The 21666-nt window shown below is 32.1% G+C and overlaps 3 protein-coding genes across 3 annotated transcripts; 2 read left to right on the top strand and 1 right to left on the bottom strand.

Moving 5' to 3' along the window:
- The first annotated feature begins 464 nt into the window (after positions 1-464).
- On the top strand, positions 465-5673 carry LOC120073080 (GDSL esterase/lipase At5g03820). The gene is made up of 5 exons (XM_039025690.1): positions 465-723; positions 809-939; positions 1132-1365; positions 4549-4804; positions 5216-5673. Exons 1-5 carry the CDS (start codon positions 480-482, stop codon positions 5404-5406), a joined length of 1056 nt encoding a protein of 351 aa, XP_038881618.1. The 5' UTR covers positions 465-479; the 3' UTR covers positions 5407-5673.
- An 865-nt stretch (positions 5674-6538) lies between these two features.
- Positions 6539-9408, top strand: LOC120073867 (pentatricopeptide repeat-containing protein At5g03800). Its single transcript, XM_039026758.1, has one exon. It carries the CDS (start codon positions 6664-6666, stop codon positions 9355-9357), a length of 2694 nt encoding a protein of 897 aa, XP_038882686.1. The 5' UTR covers positions 6539-6663; the 3' UTR covers positions 9358-9408.
- Positions 9409-9552: 144 nt separating this feature from the next.
- LOC120073530 (beta-galactosidase 15-like) lies at positions 9553-13722 on the bottom strand. The gene is made up of 18 exons (XM_039026369.1): positions 13552-13722; positions 13356-13451; positions 13122-13234; positions 12966-13032; positions 12799-12891; positions 12525-12668; positions 12351-12439; positions 12153-12258; positions 11968-12055; positions 11769-11887; positions 11526-11684; positions 11230-11435; positions 11032-11135; positions 10838-10950; positions 10542-10760; positions 10236-10447; positions 9859-10135; positions 9553-9760 (listed from the first exon to the last, which is right to left on the bottom strand). The coding sequence occupies exons 1-18, from the start codon at positions 13720-13722 to the stop codon at positions 9656-9658; spliced, it is 2481 nt and encodes an 826-aa protein (XP_038882297.1). The 3' UTR covers positions 9553-9655.
- Between the last annotated feature and the right edge of the window lie 7944 nt (positions 13723-21666).

Here is a 21666-nt window from a genome sequence, read left to right as displayed (position 1 = left end):
TCTGCCACCCTCCATTAATCCCATTTACTCCATTCCACAGCTTCTTCCATAAAATGATAAGAAAACAGCAAGTATTTCAGAAGAAAAGTTTTTGCAGCAAATAGTACTCTTTCAATTGATTTCAGCATTTATTTTGCTCCAACCAATCCTAAGCAAAGATAATTTAATGCACTCACTTTAATCTTTAAAGACCATAATTCTTATTGAAACAATCATTAATTAATTAATTAATAGTTTTTATAAAAATCTTAAACAGGACTGAAAATCTAAGGATGTGCCAAACCATGCTTCTTCTTGGGGAAATGAACCATACCATGCAAAGAAAAGAGAGTTATGGCAATTTGACTAACGCTCTTAGAACCAATTTTTCTCAATAAATTCTCTCCCATCTGCCCCCTGCATCTTCATTCACTCTCCCTTCTTCTTTCTCTCTTGCCAAAACCAAAAAACTTTCAACCTTTTGCTACAGAAAATAAAAAATGCAGCTTCCAGTCAGTGGCTTCTTGCTTCCCTTCAGCCTTCTAGCTCTCATTTTTCCAGTGGCTATCAGTGGTCCTCTTGTTCCTGCACTCTGCATCTTCGGGGACTCGGTCGTCGACGTCGGAAATAACAACAATCTTCTAACAGTTGTCAAGGCTAACTTTCCTCCTTACGGAAGAGACTTTGTTACTCACACACCAACAGGAAGGTTTTGCAATGGCAAGCTTGCCACTGATTTTACTGGTATTTTTCCATCCTCTTCTTTTGTTTTTCTTCAGTCCTGTTTTCATCATTTCCAACCAGTTTGTTTCTGTTCTTTTATACACAGCTGAATTCCTTGGATTTTCTTCATATCCTCCTGCATATTTGAGTCAAGATGCCACTGGAAACAAGCTTTTAACAGGAGCCAACTTTGCTTCTGCTGCTTCTGGCTTTTATGATGGCACAGCTCAGCTATATGTAAATAATCTTCTCTACCTCTTCATTAGTAGTTTATGAGTTGTGTACTAATAGCTAAGCTAGCACATGAGAAAAGATGTTTAGATCTAATATATGATTGAGATCGTGAATTCAAACTCCTCCATGTTGGCTCTCGTTTTAAGTTTTTGAGTCTGATGCTTTAACATACCCATGTTTGCATTGTTTTTGCAGCATGCAGTTTCATTAACCCAGCAGTTGAATTATTACAAGGAATATCAAAGCAAAGTTGTAAACATGGTGGGAACAGAGAAAGGCAATACTATATTCTCTGGTGCAATTCACCTTCTTAGTGCAGGCAGCAGTGATTTCATTCAGAATTACTATGTTAATCCTCTTCTTTACAGAACATACTCACCCCAGCAATTCTCTGACATTCTCATTACATCTTTCTCAAGCTTCATTCAGGTTTCCCATTTTTTCTATTTCTGTTTCCTCTTATTTGCAGATATATAATGCATTTTGAGGAAACTGAGAACAGATGCCAACAGTTTCTCTTTCTCAAAACCTCAAATTTATTTGTTATTTATTTTCATATTTTTGGCCCACCTAATTGTTCTCCTAACTAATGAGAGGGAAATGAGAAAAATGGGAAGTGTGTCTTTCATTCTCAAAAACTCCATATAAATACATATCTTGAATCTAAAAATAGATTCCACAATGTTAGCAACTAATCCCACTAACTCCACAAGGATAGGAACTTAGACTTGACTACAACTAAAAATAACTTCAACTATTTCCTATAAACTAGGAATTGACTAGACCAACTCAAAAACTAATTTGCAGTTTTGAGTTACTAACATTCTCCTCCTAACTCAAATATTGCAAACACCTAACTTGCTCCTAAAAGCTTGAAAACGACTCACACAAAACCCAGGTTCAACAAGTGATCATCCATCTTGTTGTACCATGCCCTAGGAGCTTGCTACAACCCATGGAGAGCCTTCTTCAACAAATAAACCTTCTACTCTTATCTTGATATGATGAATCCGTCTGGTTGCTCAACATAGATCTCTTCTTCTAACACTCCATTTAGACACAACTAGTAGCAACCTGATTGTGTCCATTCTTGCAACTGGTGCAAAAGTCTCAGAAAAATCAATTCCCCAAACTTGTGCATACACCCTTTTTGATGAAAATGTTCCAACCTCTTGTACCATAACTCAGTGTCATTTACTTGATACTTGAAAGCTATATGCTCCTTCTCGAGTGGATCCAACGAGAAGCTCTTGTGCTGCATCTTTATTTTGAATAACTCATTCCTATTGGAACCAGAAATGAGGTACTTTCCTTCTTCAAACAACACTTTGAATCTCTTCTCTACTAATTGACCAACGCTTAACAAGTTTTGATCAATTTCAGGGACAAACAACACTTCAGTAATCAACTTGGTTCCGGCACAGCTCTCTATTGACACTGTGCCCTTCCCCTTTACTTCTAGATACTCATCGTTTCCTATCTTCACCCTTGACTTGAATGACTTGTCAAGGTCCTTGAACAACTCTCTGTCACTTGTCATGTGATTGGTACACCCACTATCAACCAACCAACCATCACATATAGTGACTGATGAGAAACAAGTAGCCACAAAGAGTTGATCTTCTTCTTGTTGTACTACAACATGTGCTCCTCCTTGCTGTTGAGGATTTTCTTCCTTACAGAATCGTTCAATGTGCCCCAATAAATGACATCTTCTACACTTCACATCTGGCCTTCTCCAGCATCTGAAATGTGGATGATTCTGCTTCCCATAGTGCTTGTATGTACTACCAGCATCCTTTGCAACAGACTCTGAGCTACTGCTGCCACTTCCCTTCTTCTCTCTTCCACCTTCTCCCTGCTGCACTCTAGGGTTCAATGCCCCCTAAATTCTTCCTTCTTGTCTTATCAACCTCCTCTGCTCTTGTGCTTGCAAAGCACTAACCACTTCTATCACCTTGAGTTTTGAGAGGTCTTTAGTATTTTCTAAGGAAGCAATGATTGCTTCATATCTCTCAGGTACTGAAACTAGAATCTTCTGAACCAATCTATTGTCAGATGAATTGGTTCCTAATGTTCTTTCCTTGTTAGCAATCCCAATCAACTTATCTGAGTACTTTTTAATGGACTCAGAATCCTTCATTTGCATTCTCTCGAATTCTCGCACCAAGTTCAACACTGTCATGCCTTTAATCCTCTCATCACCTTCATACTCACTTTTGAGGAACTCCCAGATCTCCTTGCCGACTTCAAGGCCATAATTCTATTGAATATTGCGGGAGACACAACTGCATATAGGCAAGCTCCTTCCTAGTGACCCTCTCCTTGTAAGTCTTGATCTGATGTATTGTTGGGTTATCAGGAAGTAGAGCAATCTCATAGTCTTGCTCAATTGCTTCCCAATAATCACAATCCTCTATGTAGGTTTGTATTTTGATAGCCCATGCCTGGTAGTTTTCACCATCAAACACAGGTGGAGCCAATGGAGAAAGACTGTTTGATCCTAATTCCATCTCTAACAACTCTCACAAGTGTATCACTCAGTTTCTCTCGGAGATATTTCACTGATTCTCTAATGAGAGAGAAATGAGAAAAATGGGAAGTGTGTATTTCATTCTAGAAAACTCCATATAAATACATATCTTGAATCTAAAAATAGATTCCACAATGTTAGCAACTAATCCACTAACTCCACAAGGATAGGAACTTAGACTTGACTAAAACTAAAAATAACTTCAACTATTTCCTAGAAACTAGGAATTGACTAAACCAACTCAAAAACTAATTTGCAGTTTTGAGTTACTAACACTAATGTTGGCTAAATTACTATCTAAGAAGTTGTTAGGAACCAAGGCAGTATGGGATGCCTTTGTCCCACATTGGTTAGAATGGGATGACCAATGTGGTACTTAAGTGGCTTGGCTCTCCCACCCCAATAGCTAGCTTTTGGGTGTGGTTCTCCAAGGTGTTTAAGTACCTAATAGAAGCATGGAAACTTAGCGTATCTATATCGTCCTATCGGACACTCCAATTGACACTTGTTGGACATGTATCTAGCATGTGTTAGTGCAACAAATGTGTTAGACATGCATATAACACTTGTTGAGTAGACTACAACATACACATGTATGACAATAATGATAGATTGAGTATGAAATATATCAAACTAATTTCTTAAGCATATAAATACAATAACACATTGACTTTGAATTTTCTTCTAGTATAAAATGATATATATTTTAAAAAATATATATTTTAGTAAACGTGTCCTTGTCATGACCATGTCCTAGATTTTTTTTTAAAAAAATGTCGTGTCTCCATGTCTATGTCATGTCATATCCATGTCTTGTATCCCCATCTGTTCTTCATAGATTTCTATATGTCAAGAATTCTTTGAGCCTCATGTATTGAAGTCATGATATTCGACCATTGAAATGAGTTTTTATTGAGAGTGTTTTTAACATCAAATACTACTATGTTAAATAATTGTTTTGATTAATTGAGGTGTATGCAAGTTGGTCTAGAGACTCATAAGAAAAATCAAATTTATTTTGTAATATCTGCATATATTTCTTTGAAAACAACAGCATATCACAATCTTCACTTTGACAGAACCTATATGGACTGGGAGCAAGGAGAATTGGGGTGACAGGATTACCTCCATTGGGTTGCTTGCCAGCAGCTATCACCCTCTTTGGTTCTGGTAGCAACCAATGCATCCAAAGGTTAAATCAAGATGCCATTGCATTCAACACTAAGCTGCAAAGCACATCTCAGAGTTTGCAGAACAGATTCTCTGATCTCAAGCTTGTTGCCTTTGATATTTATCAACCTCTCTTGGATATGGTCTCAAAGCCTGCAGAAAATGGTAAAAACCTCCTTAAGCAGCTTTACATGGAACTTAAAATTAAATGATATGCAGATGAAAACATTCTCAAAGTTTTGCATACCCTCTTTATGTTATTGCCTACTAATTTGTTTTGAGATCATTCTGCGTTGATGATGGAAATGTTCATAAAAAAAATCCACAAATTTTTCCCAATTAGCTTTGTTTACAGTTTACTTGTCTTTGCTCTTTGAGCCCTTGAGAACCCTCTCAAGCCAGTTTTCAAAGGCGGGTTTTACGCTTGATTCAAGAATGATTTTCCCTCTCTTTCTCAGATTGATTACTTCCATCACATCTTATAATTATCATCAGAGATCAAAATACAGATAGAAAGATGAAAATGACATTTTAGATGGAAACTGACCTTTCCAGTTGGAACTTTGAATGTCACAGGGTTTTTCGAGTCAAGAAGGGCTTGCTGTGGAACAGGAACAGTAGAGACCTCCTTCCTTTGCAACAGTAGATCAATTGGAACATGCTCAAATGCCACTGGCTACGTTTTCTGGGACGGTTTTCATCCAACTGAAGCCGCAAATCAAGTCTTGGCCGGGGATTTACTTACTCAGGGATTCAGCCTCATCTGAAAGTGTTGCTATTACAAGATACTGGCAATTCTTCTGCTACACATTTTATCAAACACCTTGCGTTCGTTCCATGTTAACCCTTATCAAACAGTTCATTTGTGTGTTGAAATGCTTTGATAGTTGAACTCAAATCCTATATTGGATCTTATAGCACAAAAGATCAAGTTTAGTCTGTCAAGTATGAGGATGATTTAAGTTTTTGAACAATGGATGATGCTTTTGGGAGACATCAACAACTTGAAATCATTTATCACACTCACTCTTGCCAAACGTCTGTTTCCTTTTTCCTTTGTAGCTTTTCAAACCTACATAACAAAAGTTATTGCAACATCAAAAGTTTGAAAGATTGAGCACAAAACTATATATATATATAAAGAAAAGAAATATCTCTTTTCAATCTTCTTCCACCACCCTGGTTCATTTTTATTTAGAATATTGCTTTTTTCCTCTTTTCTTTTGAGTATTACTTTTTATTGAAGTTTGTATTGCAAACTAATGGTGACATGGTGATATCATTTATAGTTTTATCACACTTTTTAGCTAAAATAAAACTTCAATAGCTTCCCTATTAAGATATCACTAAAGTCCATTTGTACCTAATTCATTGACAGGTTCAAATCCTCATATCCTACATTATTGTATTAGAAGAATGTAAGATCGTCGTACTACAAGATATCAATAATCTTTCATTCTCCATTTTACATCTTTTGGTTGAAATGCCCCTAAATTATGCTAGACATTGTGATATAAAAAAGAAAAACATACAAATAAAATCCACATACAAATTTTGAGTATAGTTTTTATTTAGTTCCTAAGTTTCAAAACGTTATATTTTTACTCCTAAATTTTGTATTTAGTTTTGATTTGATTCCTAGGTTTCAAAATGTATACTTTCACTCTTAAGTTTTATTTGTTTAGTTTCCATTTCGTCCATGGATGCCTAGAGTTTACATATTTATATTACTCTTCTAATCTTTCATGTAAATTTTCAATTAATTAATTTAAAAGGATCGTGATGGAGATTTTTTAATTAATTTTAATAGTGAGAAAATTTTGTATAAAAAAAAAAAAGTAATTTCCCCTTCATACTATTTGAAGAGAGTTATTTAAAGCAGAAACCTTGTGGATTATATGTATATCTACTCCCGACAGTTGGGGAAGGAAAAGAAAGCAAAGAATGAAGACTTGAAAACAGAGCAAAGAAAATATCAGTTATGGTTATGGTTAAAGTTGGCGCCTTTGGATGAAACTATATGAATGGACGCCATTTCTGCACCTTCTCTTCTTCCTCCCACCATCTTCTTTCGCTTTTCTTCTATGCCCACCAATCCTTCTCCTTCCCCGCCTCCGCCACTTCTATATAAAACTTCTTTATCTATCTGTAACCCAAACCCTTCTCGCCGCCCATTCAATTCCTCTTCTCCGACCCAATTCCTCACCTGTCCACAACCCCTCGTCTCTATTTCAGAACCCCTTTTCGCGTCATGCCCTGTAAATACCTCTCTTTCTCCAATTGCTTCCGGCTTCGACTTGCTTCGCTTATCCACTCGCTACAGAGACCCTGACCTCGCCAGAACTGTTCATGCTCGCTTTCTCAAGCTCGAGGAAGATATTTATCTGGGTAATGCTCTAATTGCGGCTTATCTCACATTGGGACTTGTTCGAGATGCTGATAAAGTCTTTTCTGGCCTTTCATGTCCTAATGTTGTGTCTTATACGACGTTGATTTCTGGGTTTTCCAAGTCGAATCGTGAAGATGAAGCTGTTGAGCTTTTCTTTGCGATGTTGGACTCAGGTATTGTGCCGAATGAATATACTTTTGTTGCAATTTTGACTGCTTGCATCCGAAATATGGATTATCAGTTAGGTTCACAAGTTCATGGTATTGTCGTCAAATTGGGGTTCCTGAATTGTGTTTTCATTTGCAATGCACTTATGGGATTTTATAGTAAGTGTGGGTTCTTGGAACTTGTACTTAGATTGTTCGACGAAATGCCTGAGAGAGACATCACTTCGTGGAATACTGTAATTTCGAGTTTGGTGAAGGAGTTCAAGTACGATGAAGCATTTGATTACTTTCGTGGTATGCAGCTATGTAAGGGGCTTAGAGTGGATCATTTCTCTCTTTCTACTCTATTGACTGCCTGTGCGGGCAGTGTTAAGTCAATGAAAGGCCAACAACTTCACGCTCTTGCTTTGAAGGTCGGGCTAGAGTCTCAATTGAGCGTGAGCAATTCCCTTATTGGTTTCTATACTAAATGTGGGAGTGTAGACGATGTAATGGATCTTTTTGAGGCAATGCCAATAAGAGATGTTATTACTTGGACAGGAATGATTACATCATACATGGAATTTGGGAAGTTAGATTTGGCAGTGGAAGTCTTTAATAAGATGCCGGAGAGGAATTCCATCTCTTATAATGCAGTTTTGGCAGGACTTTCTAGGAATGATGACGGGTCAAAAGCTCTGGAACTGTTCATTGAAATGTTGGAGGAGGGCGTGGAAATATCGGATTGCACATTGACTAGCATCATCAATGCTTGTGGGTTGCTCAAGAATTTTAAAGTTAGCCAGCAGATTCAAGGCTTCATCATAAAGTTTGGTATTTTGTCAAATTCTTGTATTGAAACAACATTGGTTGACATGTATACAAGGTGTGGAAGGATGGAGGATGCTGAAAAGATGTTTCGTCAGGTTTCATTAGAGAATGACAACACTGCAATGCTAACATCAATGATTTGTGGGTATGCTCGAAATCGGCAACTTAATGAAGCAATCTCTCTCTTTCATTCTGGTCAATCCGAAGGAACCATTGTTATAGATGAAGTTGTGTCGACATCAATACTCTCTCTTTGTGGGAGTATAGGCTTTCATGGGATGGGGAAGCAAATGCATTGCCATGCACTTAAATCAGGTCTCATAACTGATACAGGGGTAGGGAATGCAACGATTAGCATGTACTCGAAGTGTTGTAATATGGATGATGCCGTCCGTGTATTCAATACAATGAACATGCAAGACATAGTTTCCTGGAATGGTTTAGTTGCTGGGCATATACTTCATAGGCAGGGTGATAAAGCCTTGGAAATCTGGAAGAAGATGGAGAAAGCAGGAATAAAACCTGACAATATTACGTTTGTTTTTATTATTTCAGCCTACAAACACACTGGATTGAATTTAGTTGATAGTTGTCGTAGTTTATTTGTCTCTATGGAAACTAAATACAATATCAAACCCACTTCAGAGCATTACGCATCCTTTATCAGTGTTTTGGGTCGCTGGGGTCTTCTTGAAGAAGCTGAAGAAACCATCAGGAAGATGCCTTTTGAACCAGATGTTTATGTCTGGCGTGCTTTGCTTGATAGTTGTAGAATCAACAAAAATGAAAGGCTGGAAAAACTTGCTGCGAAATGCATACTGGCAATAGAGCCAAAAGATCCATTTACTTACGTACTTAAATCGAATCTATACTCTGCTTCAGGGAGATGGCATTATTCTGAAAAGGTGAGAGAGGATATGCGAGGGAAAGGGTTCCGGAAACACCCAAGTCAGAGTTGGATCATTCATGAGAACAAAATTCATTCATTTTATGCCAGAGACAAGTCTCATCCTCAGGTAAAAGACATTTACAGTGGACTAGAGATACTAATCTTAGAATGTTTAAAAGCTGGTTATGTTCCAGACACAAGTTTTGTTCTTCAAGAAGTAGAGGAACGCCAAAAGAAGGAATTCTTGTTCTATCACAGTGGAAAATTAGCTGCAACTTTCGGGACTCTAATGACCAAACCGGGAAAGCCTGTTCAAATTGTGAAGAATGTCCGTTTGTGTGGGGATTGCCATGCCTTTTTGAAATATGTTTCTATTATCACCAGAAGGAAAATATTTCTCAGGGATACTTCAGGGTTTCACTGCTTTATAGATGGCCAATGCTCGTGTACAGATTACTGGTAACTATTTTACACTTCTAATTAAATCATTCATAATCTCGTATCTTTATGCTTAGAATCTCTTGAAACTATTATATTTAGGAAACCACATCTTTGCTTTTGAAGAGAATAGCTCTGATGAAAATAATGAATTACTTATATTAACATAAAATCAAATGGGGGTGGGTGGACAAAACACCTAAAATTACAGGAATCAAACCTATAAATCTAAAACAATAGGGAAAATTGTCTTAAATCTGAAAACCTAAAAAAACAAAAGGGTAAATTATATTAAGCCTAAAAACTTAAGAAGCAAAAATATCCTAACAAGCAACTTGAACTGCGAGCCGATTATGTTTCTTGCAACCAGTTTGTCCAAGATTACTTTTTGTAACTTCAATGGAACATTTCCTTTTTCCAAGACATGCCTGCAATCCAAAAGAAAAAAAACCATCAAAAACTCACAAAATTAAAGCCCAGATTGTGAAACAACGAGTGCCATATCCATTTAACAGAGAAGTTTTACCTTTTCGATGACTGAGAAGGCAGTGGAGGAATCACAAGTACCCTTCTGGAAATTGTCGCAAGTGCCACGAGGGTTCCCAAAGCTCACAAAATTGATTTCTTTGATGGTTCGATCATGACATGATAGCTCCAATGTGCTTCCTGCGTAAGGCTTTGCACACACTTTTTTCACTCTTGTTGTCTGGATATCTATATCCAATGGCACCCCACCAAACTCTTCAAACAAAATCAGTGTGTTTTCTTGGCCTTTATTCAGGTACGATCTTGGGATATGATACCTACGTAATTTTCAGACAACCATTACTTTCTTTTCACTTGAAACACTAAACAGTCATATTATACAAGTTAAGTTGTATGCCCAAAAACTCAAAACCATACCATCGTTGAGTAGGCTTTCCGCAGTTAGTGACGCACTTGCTATCGTAGTAAGCCCCACGGAAGTCACAATTTGAAGAGCAGCCATTTTCATTTGCAAGATAACTTGGCCAGTACCTTCCAATGCTTTTTCCATTTACCCAAGCATGCCCCTTTCCCATGCCCAGTAAATCCACCACCACTCCTTCACGTCCTTTAGGAGTTTGGAAAGTGGTCTACACCAAACAAATTTTTAGAATTAATTTGGGTGGATTGTTACAGAATATAGGTTTTCAAAAGTAAGTGGGAAAAAGAGAGGAAATGTAATACCTTATACCAAGTGAAATTCTGGTTTACTGGGAGATCGTCAGAGAGCCAGGGCTTCCTAAATTGATGATTAGGATCGAAAAATTCATATTTTTCACCATCCAAACCAATTTTGTAAGTCCATTCATTGGTTGACAAATCCCTTATTGTTTCTCCATCAGCAACCAATTCAACTGGGCCATGAACTCCTGTCTCAGCATTCTCAAAATGTGCTCCATAATTCTGCATGTCCCAGTTAAAATTTCAGGTTTGCAATTAAGGGTTTTTTTCCTTGTGAAAAGGGTATTTAATGTACTTACAGGTAATCCAACTGTTGCACTTAATAGAACAATCTGGTTGAGTCCATGCCTTAGATTCCTAACTTTCTTCTCAAATGTGAAGTCATATTGGCCGTTTGGAGCATACTGTGACCCTGGTATTGAATTTGAAGCTTATCAATATATGAATTAGAATCTTTTTATACATAAAAATGATTTGAGAATGGTGAACTTACCAATATGCTTCTTGTTGACAAAGGCATGAAGTATATGGCCATGAGTCTTAACACGTAGTTTTACTGTCTTGCCAAAAAGTGGATCGGATCCCTTAAGATGGAAACTGAAATCGGGCGCCGGGGGAGGGGGGGTATAATTATTATGAATATGTTTATGATTCTAATTATAATCAGGAGATAACTAAAAGGTAAACTTACCCTGTGAGGTACCACAAGTAATCACTGGAATCATTTGTGGCAACCTTTTGATCAAGAAGCCTATTAGCAGTGATAACACTTCCATCAACTACACCTTCTTGTGTCATATATTCTATTTTCTCGTTTCTCCATTGCCATTTGAATGGCTTTTTTATTTTTCCGTCTTGGCTTGAAACCTTCTCCCTTATTGTTGTCTGAGTGTTTACCTGGTAGATAATCATAAATTCATAAAACAAATAGGATTGACTTGTAAAAGAGGAAAATATAATAATGGAAGGAATGAGATAATTTAGTACCTCTGCAGTATTGTAAACTTCAAATTTGCAGTCGGGAAGAATACTGACAGACCAACCAGGAATATTATATATTCTATTTCCAAAAGTTATATTCCTGTCACCATTTTCTGCATTTCCAATGAAGCAACTTGATTTCCCCTTATAGGTGTAAGTTGTTGCCTGTTATAAATATGTAGGTCACAGTCAGTAATTGTACTAAATTACAATATTTTAACCTTAAGAGAAACAGAGTGAGATACTCACTGTTGTCAAATGGCCATAATCAGTGTGTTTAACATCACCATAGGTCAAAACTTTCTCCATTGACATCAAAAGTTCATGAAGTTGCTTCAAATGTCCCCACTTTGGCTGGTTCATATTCCCTAACAATATATTTACATATCTTAGATCAAACTCCCATCGTTAAAATCAAAATTATTAATCAAACCGGAGTAAAATATACCATATTCATCCAGTGGTGCATTGTAATCATAAGATGTTGTGATATAAGGACCTCCCGAAGTTCTACCGAAGTTTGTTCCACCATGATACTACAAAAGAAATCCAATCATATTTAAAATAAGATTGGATCAAAATTCTTTATACATTAAAAAAAAAAAAAAAAAGTGATTTTAGGGTAAAAATTACCATATAGTAATTTTGCATGGAACCACCATATTGGAAGAAACGTCCAACAGCAAATGCTACATCCTCAGCTGTTCTCAATGGGTCCCTTGATCCCCATTTCTTGAACCTAAATTTATGTTTTTTTAATTGATAAAATATTTTATTTTCTTAAACGAAAATTAAATAAAATATAGAAATTAGAATAGGTAAAGAACAAACCAGCCAGTCCAATTCTCAGTCCAAATTTTAGGACTGTTTTTGCTATTGGGTTTGAATTGGTCACAGTAAAAGCCATTGCATGTATTAATCTGTCAATTTACAAGATGAAATTGAAAATAAATAAAATTTAACCCCCAAAAAAAATGAGGAAGGGGCATTACGGTAAATTCATACCATGGGTTGAGGAGCATCTCCTTCTTGACACATTATCCAAGGAACACTAAGGTTGTAAGATTGTGCCAACTCAGCACACCACTTCACATATTCATTCCCCGCTTCACCGTACGATCCTTTTATATTTCCATACTCATTTTCAATCTTTTTTTTTTTTAAGGAAAAAAAAACCATATTAGTATTCTTCATTTTCTTTAAATAATAATAATAATAATAATAATAATAATAAAAGAATTTAAAAAATTGAGAGATATTTAAAAGGAAAAAAAAAAACCTGGGCAACGATGATGGGTCCTCCTTGTGATGCAAATAGCTCATTTTCCTTCATTTTGTTTACTATAAATGTGGTAAATTTTTCCATCTCATCCTAAATCGCAATTAATTTTAGCATTATTAACCAAATTAATTATTAATAATACTAAAAAATAAAAAATACAATACCATGTAAACTTGATTCTTTGTTCTGAATTGGATGCCGGGAAGGTTATGCAACCAAACAGGAAACCCACTGCAAAGAAATTTAAAAATAAATAAATAAATAAATTGAAAATTGATACAAATTATAAAAAAAAAAAAAATTAAAAATAAAGAGTTTACCCATAATTCCACTCTGCACAAACATAGGGTCCAATTCTAAGAATAGCATAAAGCCCTTGTTCTTGTACTGTTTTAATAAACTTTACCAAATCATTATTTCCTGAAAAATCATACTGATAAAACCAAAAGAAAAGAAAAGAAATTTGTTATAAATAAATTAAATACTTTAATAATATAAACGAATAAATATTTTGATAAAAAAGAGAGAGAGAGAGAGAGAGAGAGAAAAAATACTTGGCCACGCTGAGGCTCATGGGCATTCCAAAATACATAGGTCTCAATTGCATTAATGCCACCTTCTTTGGCTTTCTTCATCAACATTGGCCACATCTACATTAATTATAACCAAATTCACATTATTAATGAAATTATGTACATAAAAATAGAAACTAAACAAATTAATAATGAATGAGACAAAAACTAAGTTTACTTCAGGAGTGCTACGAGGATAATGAATGGAACCAGAAATTATAATTTTTCTTTCCCCATCTATCTTTAGAGCTCTTCCATCATAAGAAACTGAAATTTTCTTTGCAGAAGAAAGTATGGCCAATGCCAAAACGACACAGTTTAACAACACAAAATTTCCTCTCCAACCCATTTTTCACTTGAAAATTAAAGGTTATGAACTCTTAATTTTTCCTGAGTTTCTACCAATAGGCGACTCTCTATTTATAGAGCTAAGTTATGTTTTTTTTTTAATTTTAATAAAGTTTAGATTCTGTTATGATTTATTTTTTAGATTTTTCTGGGTTTTTTTAATAATGAAAATAGATTATGAGCCGTCGGGATCATATCCATTTTCTGGAAGATCAAGGTCAAATAATAATTTTTTTTCTTAATTTCACTTAGGAAGATCATTATTCACTTTATGTTTTTTTTTTTTTTTTTGGTTAGTTGTATTCACGTATTAAATTAAATGGAATAATGATATCTTGATTTTTTTTTTTCAGTGCATGATACCTTGATTTCATATCACTCTTAAAATATTATTGATTTCAAAATTATACTGCTAGAAGCTCGTAAAATTTTTTAAATCATTAATTTCAAAATTATATTTCTAGAAGCTCGTAAAACTTTTTAAATCATGATCTCGTTTGTTACGATTGTGTTCTCTGATTCTTTTTTAATTAACTTTATAAAAAAAGTTTAGAGTATATTTGAGTGCAAATATATTTTTTCTTCACAAATACAAATACAAGAATTTAATCCAACGAATCTGACGTAAATTAAGTTCTATTTTATTTTCTGAACTTAAATTTTGTTCTATTTTAAACCTTAAATTTTAAAAAAATTGTTTTAATCCTTAATAGTCCCTATTATTAAAATTATGTTAACTCTTCAACATAAATGTGAGGGATTTGTATCGCCAACATATACCAAAATTTTGAACGAATATCTTTTAAATTCTCTCGCTTTGCACCTTATTCAAAATTGAAACTCTAGATTTTTTTAGTATAGCTCACTTATTTGGTATCTTAGTTATCTAAAAAGGTTAATTAAATCTTAATATATCAATAACCTAAATAAGCACTTTTTGAAAAATTCAATGATTAAAACAAATATTTTAAAAGTTTAAGAACCAAAATAAATTAATATTCAAAATTTAGGGACTAAAACGAATATTTTTAAAAATTAAAGAATCAAAATAAAATATTATTTAAAGTCTAAAGATCAAAATAAGATTTAATTTTCTTTTTGGTTTGTCAATATCTAAATTGTAGAGAGGGATTTGATTTTTTTTTTTTTTTGGGTTAAATTTTACCAAATATTCGGTAGGCTACCCAGATTTTGAAGAGTTTTATTTTTATTATTTTCAAAATTTGTTCCGAGAAAGTATCATTGGATTTTTTTTTTTTTTTTTTTTTTCTCTTTTGGTTAAAATGAGATGGACGTTGTTGTGATTTTTAATATCTACAAATTGGAATGCATACATCTAGCAGGTAAAAATTGATTAGGTAAATTATTTAAATGGTTTAAACAGTATCTGATTATATAAATTATAATAGCAATCATAATATTTTATATAGTTGTATAATATGCCTTCTAATTTTTACAAACGCCAATTTTATGTCATCTATTTTAATAGAAAAAGTGAAACTTTAATCTAGAGCATAATTGAAATCTTCCCAAATTCCAATTATACTTTATATAATTTAAACCTATTTTAAATTTCAAATAATAATTTGTCAACCCCACATGTCGTAAATAAATAAATAAATAAAAGGTCATAGGTTAAATCTATGGTAACACCTATCTAAATTTTAATATTCTACAAATTTTCTTAACACGTTATAGGGTTAGACAGATTGTCCTGCGAACACGCACGAATATAAAAATAATAATAAAAAAAAAGCCTTAAATTTTCTTTTCCACCTATTAAATCAATTTTCAAAATGTTAAACCTTTCACCAAATTTGGTGTCCAACGAATTCATGATGCGTATGCAAATATGAAATGTCTAATAAAATATTAGATTTTTTATTTTGTATCTAGTAGATTTTAAAGTTTTAAACCTTAAAACTATTGGATAGGTTAAAAGTTGTTAGATATATAAATTAAAAATCTAAGGACTTAAAAAATTTAGAGATTTATTAGATATTTCTAATGTTGAAAGACGTATTAGGCTTAAAAGCTTAAAAGTTTAAAAATACGTTAAGATTTCTAAACTTCATGATATACAAATATAAAATATGAAGTTGATAAACTTAACTTATAATTTAACGTAAATGTTAAGTTACTTCATAAATTTAGTTCACATAATTCAGGTTTTCATTTAAATATCATCTAATAATTTTAAATATTTAGTTTTTATATTTAGTGGTAAATCGTTTTAACTTTATATTTAGTGGTAATTTTATGATGGATAAAAATCAGTGTAAAATTTAAAAGGCAATTACTTTAAACATTCTTGTAATGTCAGATTTAGAATTCATGCTAATGGAAAAGGCAAACTTTTAAATTAACATTTTAATATAACCTTTCAATTCTAAATTAAGAGGCAAATTGGACAAAGACTATAATTTTGAGTATTTGAAATTTTGACCCAGCCAATTGAGTTTATAATTCATGTACCTTATGTTGAGATTAACAAGCTTATACAGATTTTTTCTATGAAAATAAAATAAAATAAAATAGAAGACTTGCATAACTTGGATCAACAAATCTACCCCCAAAAAAAATATATTATAAACATTGTCTCCTTAAATTTGTGTACATAAATTTAGGGGTAACAATAATGGATAGTAGGTTTAGAGTCATTAATTAAGTGTAAATGCAACCTTTAAAAAAAAAATTACAAATATAACAAAGTCTATTTATGATGGACTCTTATTAGTGTTGTGGTCAATGATAAACTTCTATTAGTGATATAATTTATCAATGATAGACTCCTATTATTGAATTTTGTTATATTTGTAACTTCTTTTGCATCGTGTTATATTTGCTAATATTTTGAGTTTGATTGCTATATTTACAACTACATATAAATTTTATTTGAAAAGTAAACTTATTTTGTATGCATATGGTTATGCTTATGTTTTTCTTATGCAATATAATTAAAATCTTAGTTTAAAAAGATAATAGGTTTAAATATTGCTTTTGTAACCTCCCGAATTTCAGGAAAATTTAAGTTAATTATCTAAAATTATTGAGTTTAAATTTTCCTTTCATTTGAAAAAATGGGATTAAATCGAAATAATTGAAAATTTTTTATTGGTTAAACTGAATTTAATTGACTAGATATTCAAATGATTATCTTGAAAATATTGAATTTTGATTTATAAATTTAATAGAATCTTTGGAAATTTTGGAGATATTGTGATAAAATATTGTATTTATCTTTTCAAAATTTGAAGAAAAAAAAAGAATTGAGATTGAGTGAAAAGAGGCCAAAAATTGGACAGACAATTCGGTTTTTAGCCATAACTTCCACAGAATTGGTGATTGACGGAGTTTGAATCGTCGTGCTCATTTTGAATGGTTGGATCGTTGTTTGAAGCTCTGGTTTGTTCGTAATTGTTGCTGAACAAAATCTGAAATTCTCCTTCTCTCACCCTCGCAAACCCTCCTCATGCAAGACCCTCACTACCAGCCGCTAGCTTAAACAATTTATGTCGTTCGACAGCAACACCCGTTGCTTATCTATGGTAGCCACGAGTCGACCTGCCATTAGCCACCACTGCCCGATCTTTGTCGGAATCTTGAGAAAAACATTGGGTAAGACTTATTTTCCTTTACCATCAAGCTAGAGACCATTTTTCATTTTGCAGAAAATTGGTAAATATCGGTAAGTTGTTGGTTATTCTTTTGGATTGAGAGTAATAGTGGGAAAATTAAGTTATTGATTTTGGATTTAATTTTTTTATCAGATTGGTTAATTGAATTAAGTTTTGGAATTTGGACTTTTGTGACCAAGTTAAGGTAAGTGGTGCCAGGCAGAAGCATGATTATTATGAGCATGTTTGAATTTCTACTAAGTACTGGAATTATGTATGTGATGTATGAATAGACCAATAGTTTACTGTCAAGACATATGTTTTATTTTAGAGGATTGACGAGTCTAGTTTCATGGACGGTTTGTCTACGGGCCGCTAGACATGTGTGAGTCCGACAAGTTCACGTTCATGTTATTTTTCATGTTTAACGGTGTGCCTACAGGTTCACTCCATGCTCCATGTTTGACGGTGTGCCTAGTAACGACCCGAGTTCAGGAGGGGTACATGAATGAACCAATATCACATATGATAGAGATTCTGAGGAGAGGAAAGTATGGTTAAGAAAGGCTTAAAAGAATTGAAAGTTAGTACCTTCATTTTCGTAAGGGAGATAAAGGATGATGACATAACCAGGGAATGTCAGGGCCGAATCCCAAGTCTGAGGTGTTACAATTTTGGTCTTTGCACTTTTGATTTTGGTTAATTTTGATTCAAGTACTTTTAAACGGTTTATTTTGGTATCTGTACTTTCAAAATATTCATTTTAGTCTCTACACTTTCAACTTCGATTCATTTTGGTCTTTATACTTTTCAAACACTTACTTTGGTCATTGTACTTTTAACTTTATTTTATTTTGGTCTTTCAATTTTCAAGGAGGAGTTATTTTGATCACTTGAAAATGAATGGACCAAGATAGTTACTCTTTTTTAAAATAGAAGAAATAAAATGAACATTTTGAAAGTATAAATACTGAAATGAAACAAAATTGAAAGTATAAAAATTAAAATAAACTTTTTGAAAATATATGGATCAAAATAAACCAAAACTAAAATAAAATCTATAATTGTTTAGACAGTATCCTTCGAAAAAAGAATCCAAAATCCGTATTTATTATTCATTAAAAAAAAAAAAAGTGAGTTGAAAATAGGTCACGGTTTGAGGAAGATGAAACGAGAGAAAAATGAAATTGGGGACGGAGGGAGTCTACCCGACACGTGACGAAAGAGAGAGGGAAACAAAATTACCAAAACGCCCCGAAACTCTCTTTTCCAACCTTTTAAGAAATTTAATTTGACAACTTAAAAGTTGAATTTATTTTGAAATTGGTACTAAATTGTTGCAAATTAAATAACTAATATTTGGACACTTTTTCGCTATACAAAATTTTAAAATAAAAACTCTTTATAGTATAATATAAAAGAGAGATCCAAATCACAGATATTTTAATTATTAATATATATTATATGTGTCTGTGAAAAAAAATGTATCCTATAATTTTATAAGCTTAAGATTCATTGGACTTTATATTTATGACACCTTGTTCAGGTATCAAAATCATGTATGATTTTATATATTAACTATGCTCTCACCTACTTATAGCGGCGGTGGAGATAGACATGCATGGCGACCACCAATCTCCGGTGCGGCGGTGCCGGTGCGTTTAATGCCCTTATTAATTATGACCAGAATTTAGTCAACTAATTAGAACCAAAAATCATACCATTATTAATTGCTCTTCCATATAATAAATATCAATTAAAATAGATACAAATATTATGAATATTTACTTGCACTAATTTAATTTCTTCCTACTTCCAATGACTTTATTCAAATCCACTCAAAAAGTTCTCTCTGTCCTTACTAAATAACGCCCAAAATTTTATCAAAATAAAACCTTATTTTCCATTATAATGTCCTTTGAATGGTCAAAAAAAAAAAAAAAAAAAACGACTTTGGTGAAAAATTGAAAGGTGACATAAGAAAACGCACATTCTAAAAATAAATGACGATCTGATGTCCTGTAACTTCGAGTGTCACAAACTGCCTGGTATTGTTAGATCTATTACTTATATTGTTAGATAAATGCATTATAAATAGACTTATTTGATGATCCTAAATGAGAAGAGTAAATAATCTTCAAAAAAGAGTATTGATCGTATTTTTGTGTGCTTACTAAAACTATACACTTCATATACCAATTTAGATATTGTAATGTGGTAGGCTTGACATCACATTGATGTCATACGTAGGTACACTCAAAAAGTGAGATAAGACCAAGAAAACGAATTAAAGACCAAGTCTACAAAGGGTCAAATACGACGAGAAAGATTCATCCACATAAAGAATATACATTAAATAGATTAAATTTAAATGAATTAATGAATTAAAATGAGAAAAGTTTATTTATATTCTAAATATTGTTTTGAAAAATGCTACAGCGTCTCTCTATTTTCTTCCCCCTTTATTCTTTTCGAAAATTGAGAAAGGAAAAAAAATGAAAAGAAAAGGTATGGGGAATTTAAATGAGAGGTGGCAATTGGCATGCACGAGAGAGAGAAATCTTACTTCATCCCTTCTCTTCCTCTCTCGAACCTTTTTTTTTTTTTAATTAAATCTCTTTAATGAGAGGTGGGGTTTTTTTTTTCTTTTTTGTTAAATGGTTTAGTTTCTTTTTTGAAACTCACTTAATGTGTTAGTTACATTTTATTTACTTAAATACAAATTTATATGTTTAATTACAGTTTTTTAGATAATTTAATTACTATTCCCTGATTTGAAGTTTAGTTTTAATTAACGTGTCTTTATGATTTTAGGTTTCAATTCAATTCATATAGTTTCGATCCACTTAATTTTAGTGTAAATTTTAAATTCTAATACTTTCAATAATAAAACATCCATGAAAATAAAATATTAAAAAAAAAAAAAAAAGAAAATCTCCACCTTCGTAATTTATTTAAGTTTTAAATCTCACTTTAAAAACCATTTTAAAATGAACATGTGATCTATATTTATACTTCTTGGACTTTTCTTTTTCTTTTAATTTTTTTTAAGTCTATATTTATAGTTAATGCAAGCATATCTTTAGCAATTGAGAGAACTTTATATTTTCGTGATAATCTAAGATTCTTATGGATTAGACCTTTAAGACTATCACGTTTTGTTCTACATTATAAAATGTTCGAGAATTAGATTTTCGGACATCCTAAGATATCCATATGAAAAGCATCTTAAGAATTATTTATACTCTTTTGAAACATCGGGTTTCTAGATTCTCATATTGAGGGCATATTCTTTTTACTTTTTTTAATCATTCCTTTTTTTCCATAAATATAGTCTTATAAATTAATAATTAAGTCAATTATGTATTTCATTCTGTTTGGTTATATCATAGTTATTTTTTTTTTTTTTGGAAATCTATTCAAATTTTAATTAAAATTAATATTTATTTTATAAAAAAATTAAATGAATATATATTATTTTTTGAAAAAAAATAAATAAAATAATAAAAATATATCAATTTAAAAATAAATTAAAAAAGACAAATAAGTATGTTACATATGTACAAATTATATTAAAATATTTATAAATCAATAAATGGTCGTAAGGATATTTTTGGAACATTATGTAAATTTAAGATATTTTTTAGTAGAAATCGTATAAAATAAATACAGTTACCAAAGTTTTTCATATATCTTAAAAAATATTCGTAAAAAAATATGGTTATCTAAAAATGTTGGACTTTTGTAATTTTGAACATCTATAATTAAAGATGTCTAAAGATTTTGATTATCTATATTCTTAAAAAAAAAAAAAAAAAAAAAAAAAAAAAACAATCTTTTTAAGTGACTATTTTGAATCATTAAAAACGGAAGGTTTTACAATGGTCTGAAGAAAAAGATAAAAATTTATAAGTTATATAAAAAATTATCTATAATATTAACTTAAATTATACTTTTGATCTCAATTATTATTTGAGTAATTTGAATTTTGTCCTATAATTTTAAGATTTTTAATTTGACATTTATTATTTTCAAAATTTCAATAAAAAGGTGGCATGAATATTTAAATTAAAAATCTTAAAATTATATATATAAAGCTTGTAACAATATACATATTTTCAAATTTTAGAAAATATATAGTCCAAAAAAGAAAAGACAACCAAAATTTAGAATATGTCAAAAAAAAAAATAGAATATATATATAAAAAAAAATATCAAAATTAGATGTCAAATTTATTATTTTATGGAGTAGACTTCATATTTTATAAAGATCTCGAGTCTAATTAGTTTATCAATTATTTATACAACAAATCTCATTAAATCTTAAC

Source organism: Benincasa hispida, chromosome 3 (assembly GCF_009727055.1).
Source record: "Benincasa hispida cultivar B227 chromosome 3, ASM972705v1, whole genome shotgun sequence".
NCBI classification, from domain to species: Eukaryota; Viridiplantae; Streptophyta; class Magnoliopsida; order Cucurbitales; family Cucurbitaceae; genus Benincasa; species Benincasa hispida.
The sequence above is the reverse complement of the archived record's forward strand: the minus strand, read 5'-3'. Positions and strand labels throughout refer to the sequence as shown.